Source organism: Saccostrea echinata, unplaced genomic scaffold (assembly GCF_033153115.1).
Source record: "Saccostrea echinata isolate AGI-Se365-2 ecotype Australia unplaced genomic scaffold, CSIRO_AGI_Sech_v1 ptg000033l, whole genome shotgun sequence".
Classification (NCBI taxonomy): domain Eukaryota; kingdom Metazoa; phylum Mollusca; class Bivalvia; order Ostreida; family Ostreidae; genus Saccostrea; species Saccostrea echinata.
The window spans coordinates 29,375,619-29,394,600 of NW_026889782.1; the positions used below are offsets into that span (position 1 = coordinate 29,375,619).

The 18,982-nt window shown below is 32.2% G+C and overlaps 1 protein-coding gene across 1 annotated transcript; it reads left to right on the plus strand.

The window, feature by feature from the left end:
* Nucleotides 1–537: 537 nt before the first annotated feature.
* On the plus strand, nt 538–17,099 carry LOC133198835 (fibroleukin-like). The gene is made up of 5 exons (XM_061334800.1): nt 538–682; nt 6,630–6,777; nt 7,071–7,167; nt 7,690–7,857; nt 16,846–17,099. The coding sequence occupies exons 1-5, from the start codon at nt 558–560 to the stop codon at nt 17,097–17,099; spliced, it is 792 nt and encodes a 263-aa protein (XP_061190784.1). The 5' UTR covers nt 538–557.
* The last annotated feature ends 1,883 nt before the right edge of the window (nt 17,100–18,982 follow it).

Genomic DNA, 18,982 nt, shown 5'->3' on the forward strand with positions numbered 1-18,982 from the left:
ATATATATATATATATATATATATATATAAAGCACATTTGTGAATAAGAATGGTAGTTGTATCTTAGATTTTCTGTTTTGTAATTTATTATACTTTTTTGCATAAAAATACCAAGATAGAAATAAAGGAAGTGTACATTCACATTTTCCTGTATTTTCTGATTATATGAAAGGTATTCAATATACCATTTTATTATTAAGCTCCATATCAGATTTTATTATTCATGCTTAGAATCCAATCATTTTTTGTCACAATCAATATTTCAGCGATTGCTAATACAGAATACATAACGACCAGCCAATCACGTTTGGTTATACATTTAAGCTCTAGTATTTATATCTGGTAGCTTGAATATCAAGTTCCAATTTCTTCCAGGTACACGGTCGTTTGTATTGCACACAAACAACAATATGAGCAATCTTTTGGGGATCTATTTAATTGGTGTCTTCCTTGAGGTGTCACAAGCTACCATATTTTCTCGGGAATATGCCGCAAACATAGACTTAGATAATAAAAAGTCAAATAACGAAATTTTAGGAGAGTACAAACCTCAATCGATGACTGAGTGTGCCTCGATGTGTCAAAATGTTTGTAGAGTTTTTGGATACAATTCTGTAATGAAGAAGTGCCGGACCCACAAGAAAATCTTTACGACTCAGATGTCTGTGGAGTCTGGCTGGCGATATTTCTTCAATGATTGTATGTTTTACTTTTTTAAATTTATATATTTTCTTCTTTCACACAAATAATAATACGTAGCATTCACAAGTCAATTTTTATACTACATGTATTATATATTGTCATGAAGCATATATGGAACGTAAAAAAAAAAAGAAAATATCAATTTTTGGTTTTCTAGTCACATGTTGTTTCTCAAAATAGACTACAAAAAGTAATGTTTGTGTTGTTTTGTGAGCACTTTTTTGCAAGGCAATTGGTTTTAAATGAATAGCAAATACTTTGTTAGTTTAGATCTTAAATTATAATAATTTAAGTTTATTTGTAACATACACTTTTATTGGTCACATTAAATTGTTTTCCAGATAATCTAAATTCCTATATCACAATGTATCAAATGACAAGAAAAACATGTATCGTGCGTCAACGTTGACGTTACAAAATGACGTCAAAATTTCAAACTACAGAAAATGATTGGGATCCAGCTAAAAAAAGATCATTTTATTAACGTAACCTAAGCTTGATTTTTGAAGTTTGACTAATTCGACATATTAAACACAATTTTTAGATTTTACCGAATTTCTCTCTGAACAGCATTTTTACAGTGTTAGAAAATACACGTGTTTGGTATCTACCGGCACTAAACCTGAAATCTATATAAGCTGTTAAAAATTTCAATAGCTAAAGTTCCTTGTAATTTTTATATTCATTAGATTATATATATATAAAAAAACATAAATGGAAACAGGAAATCATTGTTAAAAAATGTAATTAATTTGATTGTCATTTGGTCAATTCAAAAAGATTTTAGAGGATTTGACATGAGTTCCATGTGTGTCAGTAGGTGTCTTTACCCATCGCTGCCGTTTTCAGAAAGCGAGTACAGTTCTGCTTTAAAATATTTTTCGGTTTTCGGAGCTTCATTTTGAGCTTTACTGCATTGGATACTATATGTGGAGCAAATTAGAATGCGTCATAACTTGGTCAAATTCTGCATTTCTTTTAATAATATTTTTTTTTGTTTAGATGAACTGTTGCAGCTTTGCAGAAGAATATATTCTCAGATATATAATTTAACGATTTCAGCAAATCTCCATTAATCGTTCAAAAATAATAATTGAATGAAATCATTAGTAGCCCAATGTCAGTCAAATAAAATAAATAAAATGGATTGTTTACACAAACACAAAACTTATTTTTATGAAATGGTAGAGTATCGCTATATATATATCGACCTATAATTATTATAACCTTGCAGCGAATCATTGATTATAGGTCGCAGATGATCGTCTTTAAAACAAACAGCCAGGTCAGTGTTTTTACAACCATTAATATCCAGCTCCCGAAATTTGAGTGACCAATTAAAAATTACAGTCCGGATAAATGAAGTGAAATATAATATAAAAATGCATTTTGTGGTTAAAAAAACCACCCGTCTGGATACGGAACGCGGAATTCCGGAAAAACGAGAAAAAATAACGTTAAAAAATACCGTTCCCAGAAAAAGTCGTCCGGAAGCTGAAGTGTCCGGATATCTGAAGGTCGACTGTATATACACTGTATATCCCTGGTTGGGGCTGAAGTGGGTATCTTTATAAAAGTGAATTTCTCTATGCTTTCTATATTAATTTTTTTTCACTAATTAAAAGCAGTTATGTTAATTTAACGAGGCCGAGTCTAATTATTTCTACCCTAGATATTTTGATAATTTTTCTTGAATGATTTTTTAATATAATATTTATTATCTTAAGATAAAAAAAATTAAATGCTTACCATCCCGATTTCTTAGGGGGCCATCTCAAAAGTTGTCAAATTTTACTATTGGACTCTATGGGAATTTGTTGGAAAAGCGCCAAATTATCACATTTCCCCCATATTTTTTGTATTTCTGCCCTATGGATTTGCTTTTTTAGGCAAATACATGAAAGATATTGTAAAAAGTCACCAAATTGTGAAATTTCAAAAAAGTTGACCATCTGGTTTGGTCTACGAATTTTTTTTTTTTCCCAATGCCCGAAACCTCTAAATTTGCCATATTGCGGCATATATTTTGTATATATCGGCACAGATAATTATTTTGGTAAAAAAGAAAAATAATTTTTAGATTGCTGGTATGTGTCTTCTGATGTTCTATTAACAGTGTTTTTTTTAAATGTCCATGGACGTCTTGAATACTCAAGCGAGTGATGCGTCATTCTTCACCCTCCTGCATTGCTAAAAGAACCGAAGACAGTGACGACGTGAAATCCATTTCAGCGTTTATTCCTAATTATTGTCTTAAAAGCACATTTTAAGAGCCATAAATGTTACAGATAATGTAATTTAATGTTATTTTTGTATCAAAATTACAATACGTAGGATATGTATTATGTTGCACCTACGACTGCACAAAGTCATATATATATATATATATATATATATATATATATATATATATATATATATATATATATATATATATATATATATATATATATGTTACTTTCTATATTTGGGTGGATATTTTGTAAGGGCAGACAAAACGTAACGATAGTTCTTATAAGGCGAATATTTCCTGGCGGCGGACATAATGTGACGATTTTTTTTTTCGAAAAAAGGCGGATATTTCGTGACAGCGGACAAAATGTGACTCAACAGAGTTTGTTTCTAAGAACACAGTTAGCTTTCTGTTTCTTTCAGATTTAGATTTGTTCTTTTTAGGTTTCTCATATTCTGACCACAATTAATAAAGCCACTTTTATTGATGTCAGGTAGCAATTATCAGAACGGGATACAATTCAATGAACTCTAGTCCTTTTAGAGCTATTGACATCAAAGTTTAAAAACGAAGGGGGGGGGGGTTAGTTCATGGCATTCCTTGGACAGCTTGTTGAATAATATTTATCTTTAATTATTTTTATTTTTAAAATTCATAAATCATTCTAATTTTCTAAATTCCTCTATTATAGAATTCTTATACAGTTACATAATTATTGAAGAGGTGACAAATTAAGTTGAAAGACGGATTTTATAAGGAATTTACTTAAAAATGTCCTATAGGTTAGTCCATATGAAAACTTTTAAGAGTTATTCCCCCTAATCACTTAATCACCTTGATCACTGTAAACAAACTCCATTAGCTTCAGTGAGCTGGCGATTTCGCGAATTTCCTCAGCCTCATGGACGTCATTTTCTTTAATGAACTAGAAAAATTATATAGGGTTATTTTAAAAAGCGCTCATTAGCGCGGGGGTTTATTAAGGAAACATGTATATTTATTTGAAGAGGAATCAATGCCAAATCGATCTAATGCTGTAACACATATTCAACCTGTTCTAGGAAAGGTTTAAAGTTTGTTCGAAAAGTATCTTACTTTATGCAGTCTTTTATCATTGTAATATTTACATCAGTAATATTTTGTTTGGTATCAGTTTCGTCTGCAAGTTCTCCAGCGTCTTTTTATAAAAGAAATTCACGCACCTGGTTTGTCTTCAAAACAGCCGGATGATAAAGCCCGACTTTTACTTTCTAATTAATTTCATGTGTCGCTTTTGCGAACATGCGCATTTTCCATTGGATGTAAATATAATTTTAGAAGACGGTGAAAAACATTTAAGATAGTTTAATAGATTATTTTATATCTCTACTCTTGAAATAGCCACTGTGAGGTAGAAAACAAAACAATTTGTTTCGCGGTTTATAAAGCGCAAACTGCCCCAAGTTATGTTATATCGTATAACATACATTTAAATAAGCTTCGCTCTTTAAACAAATGTTGAAAAACTGATAATACTGTTATTGTTTATTTCTTAAGAAGTTCATTGGCATTACACCATTTTTACCAAATATTTACCAAATCATTAAGTCAAATATTATGTTATGTTTTTCATGCTTATTGTTATTTAAACACTGCATTGTCTATGGATTTTTTCGTTTGCCCGATCCTGACATTGAGCACACGGCGGGTGTGGCCGGTGGACAGGGGATGATCACTCTTCCTTGGCACCTCATCCCACCTCATGTGTTTTTTTTTTGTTTTTTGTTTTTTTTTTGTTTTTTTAGGTCGGTATTTGCTCTGTTACTATTACATTAAATAATATAGATGGTAAATGCTTCAATGTTATTACACAGATGTAGAAAAGCATTAAATCTAGAGTTGTCTCCAATGGTCTATATTCTGAACCTTTTCCTTGTCCTGTAGGTGTCAGACAAGGGGAAAATCTATCCCCATTTCTGTTTGCAATATATCTAAATGATCTTGAAGACTTCGTGTACTCAAATAATGTAAAATGTTTATCATTTATATCTGCTAAATTAGAAAAAGAGTTTGATTTGTATCTTAGATTGTTTTGTTATATGCTGATGACACAATTCTTTTGTCAGGAACACCAGAAGACCTTCAACACCAATTGAATATTTTCAACAATTATTGTAAACGATGGCATCTGAAAGTTAACACTAATAAAACTAAGGTTGTAATATTTGGAAAAGGCAATCCAAGAATTGAAAAACCATTTACATTAAATGGTAAAATATTAGAAATTATAGATAATTTTAAATATTTAGGTATAAGTTTTTGTAAAAATGGTTCATTTACTACAAATATTAAGGAGTTATTTCAACGACTAAAGCTGTGTATGATGTTATAGGAAAATGTAGAAAACACAACCTTACTGTAGAATGTACATAAGATATGTTTGACAAAATTGTAAAGTCTGTATTTTTATATGGATGTGAAGTATGGGGTTATAATCAGTCACAATTAGTTGAAAAATTGCATTTAAAATTTTGTAAACATATTTTACATGTAAAATTATCTACACCAAAATTTATGGTATACGGTGAATTAGGTAGATACCCTATGTGAATTAGGTTGATATCCTATTTCAATTAATATTAAGGTAAGAATGATAAGTTTTTGGTGCAAATTATCTTTTTTACAAGGGGATAAATTATCATCAAATCTGTTAAGTGTTTTAAAGAACTACAATAATCCATGGTGTAACTTTATCAAATCTATACTGAATGAATGTGGGCTTTCTTATATCTGGCAAACTTGCCAACCAGTGAGTATATCTTGGCTAAAGAAAGTAGTTTTTAACACTCTGTATGATCAGTTTAAACAGTCATGGTACAGTGAAATGTTTAATTCATCTAAAGGTTTTAATTACAGAATATATAAAACTTCATTTTGTTAAGAAAAGTATTTAGTATCTTTGCCTTGTAAGTACTGGAAATTATTACGTAGGTTTAGAACTTGTAATAATAAATTACCGATTGAAGTTGGGAGATGGCAAAATGTACCAAGAGAAAATAGAATTTGTAAGTTATGTTCCAAAATGAAATTGGTGATGAATACCATTACTTATTTAATTGTAATGATCCATCTATTTTGAAATCAAGATTATCACTAATATCAAAGTATTACTATTTATATCCAAATGTGTATAAGTTTGATCAACTTTTTAATACAAAAAAATAAATTGATAAAACTGTGTAAATTTATAAAAATTATCTGTGAGAGAGTCGGCTCTCCTGGCTAGGTCATTGTTAGCTTTTTGACTTTGTACTTTGTCTGTTTCACGCATGCACATATGTTTAACTATATTTGTAATATGTCTCTACACTGTACTTAATGTCAGTTTATGAGATTCATTGTCATTGTCATTGCTCCCCATTTGTATTGTTTCAATGGACATTTGAGCTTGATTACTGTTCGTTATCTCCATATTTCATCGGTAATGAAGCATAAACAATACGCGTGAGGTATATAAAAGAAAATAAGCATTGCAAATAACTGCATTTACAGTGTAGAATACCCCTTTTCAAAAATATTTTAAAGATTGAATTTATAACAATGGAAGCAAAGGTTTTAAAACCAAACTGTAGTTCAAAATCCCAGCCTCAGCAATGAATTTCAATTTATCTTGCATCTGGGTTTCTTCCTGCTATATAATTCCAATAATTCTTTATTCTGTTACAGTTCTTCCTTTAGATTGTAAGGACCTCCGTGAAAAGGGTAACACTAATACAGGGGTGTACGAAATTTATCCCTTTGGGAACAGCTCCATTCCTGTCCAAGTTTACTGTGATATGGACACAATGAACGGAGGATGGACGGTACATTTTATAAATTACTGTATATCAAGTAAATTAGTGTATATCAAGTAAATCAGTGTTTATCATGTAAATAAGAATGTAAATCATGTAAATTATAATGTAAATCGTGTAAATTATAATGTAAATCATGTAAATTATAATGTAAATCATGTAAATAAGAATTACAGTGAGTTTTTTGTTCTAGGAATAGGTATGATACAAGAAACGTGTTCAATCTTTCTTTATTACATACCAATCATACAAATGGTTTACTCAGTAATGATTGAATAAGTGTACATAGATATCTTTTCAAGGCAATTCAAAAACGACTAGACGGATCCTTGAGCTTTAACAGAATATGGACAGATTATAAGAATGGTTTTGGTGACCCGGCACAGAACGTCTGGATCGGTAAGTCTAAAGCTTCTAGGAACTCTGACATATGCTTTTCTAGCAAACTTTGAAATTGGGCAGCAATTTAATGATCTGATTTTAAGAAAATATAATATGTATTCGTCAATTTTAATTCACTACATGTTATTGAAGGCTTAGATAAATAAATCTGAATATAAAAGGGGAAAAATAAATTACTTAGTGAGCTGACAATACTCAGTCTTCCAAAATGACAATAATTTACTGACTTGTTTAGTACTTCTTAAGTATTGGAAATATATTGATTATGTATTTTGCAACTATTGTAATAATGCTTTATAAAAATATGATCTAAAATTGACTTTAATTCATATGAGGTCTGATAGCGAAAAATTAGTTGTGTACCGTAGGATCCCAACCCTTCAGATATCAACAAAATATTTTATATATTTGGAATACTTATGCCTAGAATCTTATTTATGCGAAATATCTTTGTTTTAGCTGAAAAATACTTGTGGACAGTTTTGGGTATTTTTTTTCTAACACAAACTTTTAATACAGGGAATGACGTAATCCATCAGTTAACAAAGGGAAAGAACTCATTTCTCTATGTTTCCATCACTGTACACAATGGTACAACACTGTACGAGTTGTACGACCAATTCTCTGTTTCCGATGAAGCAGATAAGTACAGACTCTCTCTGGCCGGACCTGCTACGGGAACCTTAGGTAGGTGCAGTTATTCGCCTGAAACATCTAGACTAGATTATGGCAATGCTTAACATATTGACGTTAACAGACATCTGACGCACTCTGGATCTTGTATTTTTGAGATCGGCTTGATTGATACCATATGAGGCATCCGGATAATTTAACTATCTGCGCACACATTAATCCCTACACTTATTTGTTTACTATGCACTGACAGCTTCAATTAAAAGTTTCAAAGCATGTTAATTACTAACAAACATTATTTAAATACATTTAAGTTGAGATGCAGACGTTTATTCAGTGACATGGTGAATATCCTCTACATGCGTAAGAAGTTCATTCGGATGTATACTTTTCTTAAGACGAAGTTTAATCGTTTATTTGTGTTTCAGAAAGCAAGTCAAATCAAAAAAAGAAAGTGCGTCGAACACGTATCCTTTTACATTTATAGCACAGTGAACCTCTAGCATACCAGTAATATATTTCAAAAAGCTTGCTTGACTAAATCAATCAATATCTATGGAACGTATAAGCAAGAGAAGTGCTAAACGTTTCCGTCATCAAGGAGCGCCATAGTTGCGATTTTTCATTACAGAAGATGTACATTTGATTTTTTCAAATGTCATATAGTCAAATATTAAATATTAACAAATATCTAAAACATGCAACGGATTGGTCATTTATTAGTTAGCCCATGGGCTGACTAGTTACGTTGGGATAAAACTACAAGTGCTCTAGCGTAGATAGGAATTCTGGAAAAAATAATTGGACGTGCCATATTAAGAAATTCATACTTCTCTTTTACCAGAAAACGCGCTTCTTCATGCACACTCTTTGGTCAGTAATAGATTGATGGGACGGCCTCTTTTTATAGACTGGTCTATTCTCCGTCGTTCTCAACGACGAAGTAAATTGTGAACAGTTTTAACTAGGAAAATTGTCTTGGAGTATTTGAGACAAAAATGCTTCAATGCTGCTTTAGGACACAAAATAAATGTACACTTTAAAGCTAGCTAGAGCAAACCAAGATACGGAGAATCCCCCTCCCCCCTCCGGACAAAACTCACCTGCGATGATGTTCTTGCCATGTATTATGAATGAGTTTAAAATACATCTTTATGTACAGTATCAAAATCATTTACAGTTTTCCTTTTCAATTGATTTCTGGGCCATTCATTTCTTCTATAAAAACGTATGTTTTTTTAATGAAATGAAAACCAGAACAGATCATGATGTTTTCTTCATTTTGTCGATTCTTTACTTAGAACCATACGGGAGTGAAGCCCATTCCTCAACGGGTACTGGTCTACACTCCTGTCGCTATATTAAAAGGAAACCCTTGTTCATCGCAAAGCATTGAATAATATGTCACTGGCTAACTTTCGAAGGTTTTTGAAAAAGCTTACCCTGTAGCGTACATCATTTTGTAATACTGAAAGTAAAGGGAAAAACAGACTAAATCAAGAAGGAATGTCAAATTTACCAGGTGGAGGGATTTTGTTTATAATTGGACTAGTTCAATCATGGGATAACCGGGGAAAAAATAGTAAGAATAAGTTAGAAATCCATTGCTTAAGTATTGCCTGCCCAAATACAATGTGTTATTTAAAAAAATGACATAAAATTTGCACTTAATAAACAATCTGAAGCTAAAGAATCAGGTTAAAAAAACAAATTATATTTCCGTAAAAGTTTTCATACCCATTCAAAAGAACAATCCAAGAAAAAGGCGTGAAGATAATTTACTTGTGACATTTGGCGCGAAATTATTGTGTCACCCCTTTCGTAGAAGACAGATGAACTTATCCAGAAGTTTAGAAACGCAGAAAAAATATTACACGGGCATGTCCGAATAAAAAAAATCGCGAAGAATAAACAGGTGCTTGCAGACAAAGTAAGGAAATAAAGACATCATTATTTTGCTTAAGTAATATGATGCTTTCTTCTACAAACTGTATTTCTTATAATGCAGGTAATAAATTCCGATGTAAATCAGCTTGCACAAAAACTAGCTCACTAAATATAATCACTTAGTTTCAGACCATGGAAAAATTGATCCTTATACTGCCTGAAGATCGTGGCGTCAGGCAATTATCGTTTTTAGTTTGGAATTATTTTGAATTTTACCATTATGATGATTCCAAATATAATGAATTTCTTGAAGCAATAATTGTACGCCAAGTAACTATTCATGCAGAAACTAACTGAACTTTTTCAAGATTTTCAATGTCTGCCTTAGTGCATCCAGACCAAACTTCAACAGCATATTCTAGATGTGGCCTAATAAATGATATATACATCTGGGATAGAATATCTCTTGACACAGTAAATTTTAGTTTTTTAAGTAGCCCCCGTTTTTTGTAAGCTTTCTTTATAATGATATCAATATATTCAGACCATCCTAAGTTGAAAGACAGTAGTATCTCAAGGTGTTTGTGTTCTGTAACATATTCTAACTGGCAATTGTCAAAAAATAATTTAGGAAACTGCTGCCTATGTTTTAAATAAAAAAATACAGCTTTGGTTTTCTGTGGGTTAAATTTCAATAACCATTTCTTTGACCATTCATCTAGTCTTCTAAGATCATGATTAAGATTTTGCGCAATATGATTGATATCTGAACATTGTTGTAACGTATTATCATCAGCGTATAATCTACAAACAGATATCATAGTTTCAGCAACATCATTGACATACAATAAAAATAACAAGGGACCGAGTACTGATCCCTGGGGGAACACCAGCTTTTACATGTCCCACAGAGGAAAAAAGATTTCTATATGTGACTTGTTGTGTTCTATTGCTTAAATAACTATCAAACCAATCCAGCATATCATCATTGATTCCGTACATTTTTAGTTTGTAAATTACGCCTTTATGCCAGACTCTTTCAAATGCCTTGGAAAAAATAAAATAAAAAAAAACCCATACAGTAAAATTTACATGCATCAAATTGATACTTTTTACTATAGAATGATATGTTTCTAAAAGTTGGTATACTGTGGAATGGCCTTGTAAAAACCTGCTTGATATTTACAAAATATATTATGTGTATACATGTTTAAAAAAATTCTTTCAAATATTTTGCTTATACAACTCAACAAAGAAGCTAGTCTGTAATTTGAAGTGATGGAAGGGTCATCTTTCTTAAATAGAAGAAGAACATGAGCTAATTTCCAGCAGTTTGGAAAAGTTTTTAATGATAATGATCTGTTGAATAATATACACAATGGTTTTGAGATAGTGTCTTTACAAGATTTTAACATTTTATGACTGATGCAATCAGGCCTAACTGCTTTATTAACGACTATAATAGAAATTATGTAAGTAATTTCATGTTCTTGTATTTTTATATCTGGGAAATTATCAAATCACAAGATTTTACCAAAATCAACAGCTTAAAAACTTTTCAGCTTTATACACAACCATTCTGCACGATAAATTAAAGTCCAGGCTTTTTGATATCATTGACAGCTGCTTTTTCAATAAAAATGGAACTCGTAAATATACTTACCTTGTCATTGGTCATTTGCAAAATTATTTTGTTAAAAAACATTCTGATTGTACACACAAGTACTCTGAAGTTGACATTAAAAAGATGCTTGAGTTTCTGATTGACAATATCTATGTGGTTTTTGGAGATTTTTGGAGACCAGGTCTTCCAACAATCTATTGGAATTCCTATGGGTACCAATTGCGCCCCGTTATTAGCAGACCTTTTTTTGTATTCATATTAAGCAGAATTTGTCCAAAATCTTGTACGTGAAAAGAAGAAAACACTTGCTGTGGCCTTCAACTCGACATTTAGATATATCGACGACGTATTGTCAATTATCAATGGCTATTTTCATTCTTATGTCGATACGATATATCCTGGTGAACTTGAGATAAAAGATACCACAGCGTCTGACATATCTGTTTCATATTTGGATATTTTACTTGAAAAAGACGTTAATGGTAATCTAACAACCAAGCTTTATGATAAACGTGATGACTTTAACTTTTCAATCGTCAACTTCCCTTACTTATGCAGCAATATACCTTCATCACCTGCATACGGGGTATATATCTCTCAGTTGATTCGATACGCAAGAGCATGCTCTACGTATGTACAATTTCTAAAACGAGGTAAATTATTGACAAATAAGTTGATGAAACAAGAATGTCAGCTGTCTCGTTTAAAGTCATCATTTCGTAAGTTCTATGGTCGATACAATGTCTTTGTCAGCAAATACAATTTATCATTGAGTCAAATGCTGACTGACGTTTTTCATATTAATTGTTAAGCCATTATTTACACACTGAATTGTCGACGGATTTCTCCGTTATTTCCCAATCATGACAAGGAGCACACGGCGGGTGTGACCGGTCGGCAGAGGATGCTCACTCCTCCATGGCACCTGATCCCACCTCTGATGTTTGGAGGTCTGTGTTTGCTCTGCTCCTATTTTGTATTGTATAATGGACTTTTGAGCCTGAATACTCTTCGTTATCTCCATATATTTCATCTAGACACTATATTTGGTGGCTCCTGGTCATTATCATCTAAAAATGTGATGGATGTAAAATATTTGTTTAATAGTTCAATCTTATCTATGTCTGAAAATGCAAAACTTTCAGTGCCATTGTCGGCTGTAAACTAATTAGGTGGAATTTCATTTGTTTGTTTAATGTGAAAACAGTCTTTCAGTAATTTCCAGTATAGTTTTTGATTATCCAGACTAGCATCCTTAAGATGAGAATCTATATTGTCATAATGTTCTTAAACTTGTTCCTTATCTTCCGAAAATTTATCAGATCAGATTCTTTTTTTTTTGTTTTTTTGCGCTCTTTTTTCTAGCCTATTGCGAATACGCAAAGTTTTCTTTAGAAGAGAATCCATCCACGGTTTATCATTTAGCTTTATAGTTACAGTTTTTTCAAGGAAGCATTGGTGAATAAAAGACTGAAACTTTTCTGTGAAATTTATTGTAGCAGTATTAATGTTTTTTTGTGTGTGTCATCAATAAGGCTATTCCAGTCACATTGTAGGATTAAATTATCAAGGAGTTCTAAATCTGCATGCTTATAGTTCCAAATTTTTCGTTTATATGCCGCATTAACATTAGTATTATGATAAATATAGATATAAGTTGCTGGATGATCACTAAGTGTATTGCTAACTTTTAAAGTTCCAGAATCATGTACATGTATATTGTCACTAATAATGATTGGATCTATGAGGGTTTCTGTATTGCAAGTAGTTCTTACATGTATGATATTTGTTAATCTACTGCTATTCCTAATTGCATGAACCTCATGTGAGTTATTTATTTTTAAGAAATCAATGTTTAGGTCACCAAGTATTACAATATTGCTAGAGGAATCACTGGCTTTTTCAATAGACCAAGATTGTTTTTGCCAAAAGACACTACTAGTATGTGGTGGACGATAAATACAGCACACAATTAGATTTCCCTTTCCTTGTGTTATTTCTATCCAAATAAGTTCCGTATCAATGGGTTCTAAATCTTCTCTACGACTAGCCTTAATTAGATTTGAGACAAAAATCATTACTCCTCCACCATAAGAATTACGATCTTTTCTAAAAATATTCTTAAAACCTTCAATGAACAACATGGGAGTCCAAGTGAGTCTCACTAAAACATAGGATATCAAAATCTTGAACTAAATAGAGAATCAATCTTACTTCTAATGTTTCTAATATTAAGATGTGAGATATCAAGAGAGTTTTCAGCAGGTGGGCATGGGTTTGTTTCAATATCACCAAAGAGCAAAAGAATGACAAACATGAATAATTGTGCCAAAAAATTAATTCTGAGAGACCAAGATGCCATGATTTTGTACTGTTTTTTTAAGATACTGGATATGAGTAGCAAAATATCTAACAGCATGACAGATTTTGAAACTTTGAAAGCAGACCTTGGTAGTATGTTATGGCATTGAATGTAAAAAACCCCAATCATGACACGGTGTTGTTCAAAGGAGTTACCCATTATCTAACATTGTGGTTAAACAAAATCCAAAGTTCGATTTGCAATTGGGCCGCCTTACAATGGAATTTAGAGATATTGTAATTATTTGGCAATATATGAGATGAGTTATTTCAAAATAGATAGAAAATAAACACAAAACAATAAGCATAAAATTTGAAAAAAAAAAAAAGAATTGCATTATCTTACACAATTCCCACGTAGCAAATTGGAAATGTATTGTGAAAATACCACAGGAAGCGGGTAATAAACTACCGCTGTACATACATGACTTGTAGTATTTACAAATACATACATGTGTTGGGATGTAAATAATACGCGACAGAACGACATAACATCCAACTATACATATACACCTGTAGATTAGATTGAAAACATTGTGACAAACATGACAATATAAAAATAAATTTGAACATACTGTACATATGTTTGGGACATCCGTAATGCTGATCTGACAATCAAATGCTTATAAATGAAAACGAAAGTAGTTAAACGCTGATTGGACGAGGTTCCAAGCGTCTAAGAGACACGAACACGTAGAAATGTTTATAAACAAAGTGTAAACAATCTTGTTTATGATATTGATGTCGAAGCAAGGATTTGTTCGTCTTTGTTGTCATCCTTAAAGCTCTCTAGGTCCTCTGATGTGCTGATTACTATTTTCTCCCCCGTGTACCAAAGAGTTTGGCACCCATCGTACGTCCAGCAGCTGTCTATTTTTTTTGTCTTTTTCAAGTTGGCGAGTTTTCCCATATAATTCAGCCCGTCTAGACGTCAGAGCTTCATTAATATATATATTGGACCGGCTTGTTTTGTCGGATTTTGGTTGTAGGATTTCAAATTTCTCTTGTATCCATAAACTCTGGCTCTATCTCTTTAGCTAATAAATTTTACGATAATGTCTCTGGTTTTTCGGCTAGGATCGTATTTGCCCACTCTATGTGACCTTGAAATATCTTTGTTCTAGATTTTCTCATTGCTTTCATTTAGTACCGGGTTATTGATAACATTAAGAACTAGCTTATCAGTAGATTCATTATGTTCTTCAGGTGTGCCAGTAATTTTAGGCAATTTCGCCTTGAATATTGTTCCATTTCGTCAATTTTCAGCGTGAGTTCATTTATTTCTTTTCGGAGTGAGGCTATCTCTGAAACAATAACTCAAGCTAGAGCATTTTTAAAGTTCTCTTTATTGAGTATGAGAGTGATTGCCTGTTTGAAGGCGTTTTCATCCGAGGAAACGGAGTCTAATAAATCATTGAGTTTGTTTAGATCACCAGAGAGTAAAACGCTACTGTCCTGTCTGGCTCTCTTGTTTGGGTTCAGATCAGTAGTATCAGTGGCCATAGTGAAGGGCACGATATAAAGGCACACAGTATTTTAAATGCTCTGAGGTACTAACAAAGTCTTGCTTGTGAATAGTGAGTAGGTGTTCACAATGGCGACATACCGTCAATCATAGACATAAAGTTTGGGAAATTGCTGTCACAGATAACTTTTTTTCCAAGACGGATTTGTTACATTTAACTTACATAATCTCAATATTCACTCATTCCTGAAGATCTCATGTTAAATCACTCAAAAAAGACAAACATTATCGGAGCCCCACAAAGACCGCCCTGTTTACATAGTGACGTCACACCGCAAACAAATTATTTATTCCTGATACTGTCAGAAAGTGGAATTCCTTAGTCTTAAAGTAAGGGAGGCAACTTCTATTTACATTTTTAAGAAGTGTCTGCACAACAATATTGTAAAACATCAGAAATATTTTTCATATGGAAAAAAGGTTTTTGAACATAATTCGTACAAGATTGAGACACCATTGTATTTTAAACTCTGACTGATATCATTGTAACTTAATAACTAGTCCAAATTGTTCATGCGGACTACTCGAAGATGCATACCATGTGAAATTAAAAATAATTATATGAATATTAATACTCATAGAAAAAAATATAACAATTAAAGTAAATTTAAAGAATATTTCAAGACATTCCATGATGCTCACTTAGTGATCCTTTGCCGATCATTCCTTTTAAAGGAATCCTTGTTATAAGGCTTTCCTTGGCTTGCGTCTATGCCCCCAATATAGACCAGCATATATATATATATATATATATATATATATATATATATATATATATATATATATATATATATATATATATGTAAGTTACTTTTAACCTTTACTCCTTGAAAAAAATGCCTTTATTTAAAAATTCAAACATGAATCTCCTATATGATAAAGAAAATGGGATGTTTAGTTGCGCATTTACAAGCACTTAGGAGTCTGGTTCCTTTATTATTCTATCGCATTGCATTATGTATATTTAAAATACTAAATATTTAATAACTATTTTTTTTATTCCCCATTAAAAAGTCTCTCACAAATTAAGCAACCTTGTTCTTTGCGTCTTTAATAGAACATTTTTATTACATTTTGTACATGTACTGTACAGGACGCACCTTTAATTATTTATTAAAGATTACAATTTATAAATACAATTATAAACATGGTATCATACTATTGTTATATTTGTTTATCAATGTTCGTTTCTCCTTGTACATGTGACACATTTACTTCAGATCATTTTATTACACTGTACTTCTTATAGTCAGCAATGCTGTAACCGGTCACGGTAGCCTAGAGGAAGGCTTTGTCATTTGCAAAACGCCCGAGACTAGAAGTAAAAGTCACGGGTCTTTCGGATGAGACATTAAAATCCGTGGTTCCGTGACACAGTAGGCGTTGGCACGATAAAGAATCCTCAGTGCTCAACGGCACTGAGTGCCGAGTTAAGATCTAAACTTGAAGCCCTTCACCGGTATATGGTGACATCTGTATATGAGTGAAAATTTCTTGGATGTGAAGTAAAACAACAACCAATCAATAAATAAATCAGGAATGCTGTAATACATCCCACGTTCCTGTGCGTCATTGTCGTCAATTCCGTGTTGACAATTAGTGTGTAATATTTTTTTTAAAATTTACTTTCTTGTCAATTTTACAGGAGACAGTATGTTAAACACAAGGCAATCTATTTACGATCTGTCAGGGATCTACTTTAGTACACCGGACAGGGATAATGATAACTATTTTTATAGCTGTGCCAGTGATTTTAAGGGAGGATGGTGGTTTAACTATTGTCACCACGCCTTCCTTAACGGTCCCTGGTCTTCAGTACAATGGACGTATCCCTGGAATCCTACAGTTACATCCGGGACATCAGTGACAGGGACGATGATGATGATCAAACGTAAATAGGAAAACATCCGCACAGTATTTATACGTACAGTATTCTATAGGTACAGTATTTATACGTGCATTATTTATACATACATTATTAATACAAATATAACGTCAATAGGTAAACAATATATACTCTTTATATACTTTATTAACTTTTTAATGATTTTGTAGTACAATTCGTTATATGTATCCTGTGCTGAGCCCGTGTAATGTATCCCTGTGTTGAACCTCTTATGTGTATGTGTGCGTATGACGTCATGCCTTTTTGTGTGGTATTAAAAGACGCCATTCTGTGGAAGAACTTACGAGTAACTGCTGTCAACTATTTCGACCTGCTTTGTGCGGTCAGGGGCTGCTGTGTGCGCCTCCCATACATAATAACTTCCTGCTGTGTGCGCTCGATATCTCTGTATATTTGTGTATTTGTTAACTGTATTGTTTTGTGTAATAAATGTCATTACAACATTGGCGACGAGGAAAAAACGGCGCAAAACATCCGGCCATGTGCTTTTAGAAAAAAAAGCAAAGTCAATTATACTTTGGATAGGCTAATTCATAAATAGAATAAGTTTTGAGAAGATAAGGGTTAATTCGTAAAATTTATTGTTCGTTCGAATTTCCTCAGTATGTAAGGGTAGCAAAGTTCTACATAGGCTTAGTGACATACTTGTTATTCCATGTAGGCAATCATATTCTTGTCATCCAGGTACGCCTGTGGTTTATAGCTTTTCTGTTTTTAAGTCCTGTTAACATTGTAAATAATAAAATTGTAGCTTTAAAAACCAAACTGATGAGACTGTAGCTCGACTGGTTTGTACTTGTACTGTTAGCACTTGGACTTGAAACTTTGCAACAGCAATAAATAGAGTAATGATCCTTGGTTTAGTCTCTTTTTGTAGCAAGATTCATTGCAATTAGACTAAAACTGTAGGAAGAGTAACCTTTCAAAAGATTTTTACAGAAATTTTGATTTTAGTAACCATGGCAACATCATTCATCAAAAAAAAAAAAAAAAAAAAAAAAAAAACCTGATAAAGACAATAATGTATCTCAGTTTAGTCTATTTGCATGCCAAGTAACATTGAAATTAAAGCAAAACTAAGGAGTAGCATTTTGAATGTATTTCACAGAAATTTGTATTTTTAGTAACCATGGCAACACTTCACTAAAATCAAAAACCGATAAACAGAATTATGTATCTCAGTGTAGTCTACCTGTGTGCCAAGTTATATTGAAATCAGAAAAAGAAAACTATAGGAGGAATAGTGTTTTAAAGGAATTTCAAAGAAATTTCTATTTTAAGTACCCATGGCAACACCGTTCATCAAAATCGAAAACCGATGCACTAAGTTATGTATCTTAGTGTAGTCTACTTGTGCCAAGTTATATTGAAATCAAACCAAAACTGTAGGAGGAGTAGTGTTTTAAATGGATTTCACAGAAATTTCTACTTTTAGTAACCATGGCAACACCGTTCATCAAATAAAAAAACCAATGCACAAGGTTATGTATCTTGGTGTAGCCTACTTGTGTGCCAAGTTATATTGAAATCAAACCAAAACTGTAGGAGGAGTAGCGTTTTAAAGTAATTTTTTCAGAAATTTCTATTTTTAATAACCATGGCAACACCGTTCATCAAATCAAAAACCAATGCACTAACTTATGTATCTTAGTGTAGTCTACTTGTGTGCCAAGTTATATTGAAATCAAACCAAAACTGTAGGAGGAGTAGCGTTTTAAAGAAATTTCACAGAAATTTCTATTTTTAGTTACCATGGCAACCCCGTTAATAAAATCAAAAACCAATGCACTAACTTATGTATCTTTGTGTAGTCTACTTGTGTGCCAAGTTATATTGAAATCAAATCAAAACTGTAGGAGGAGTAGCGTTTTAAAGG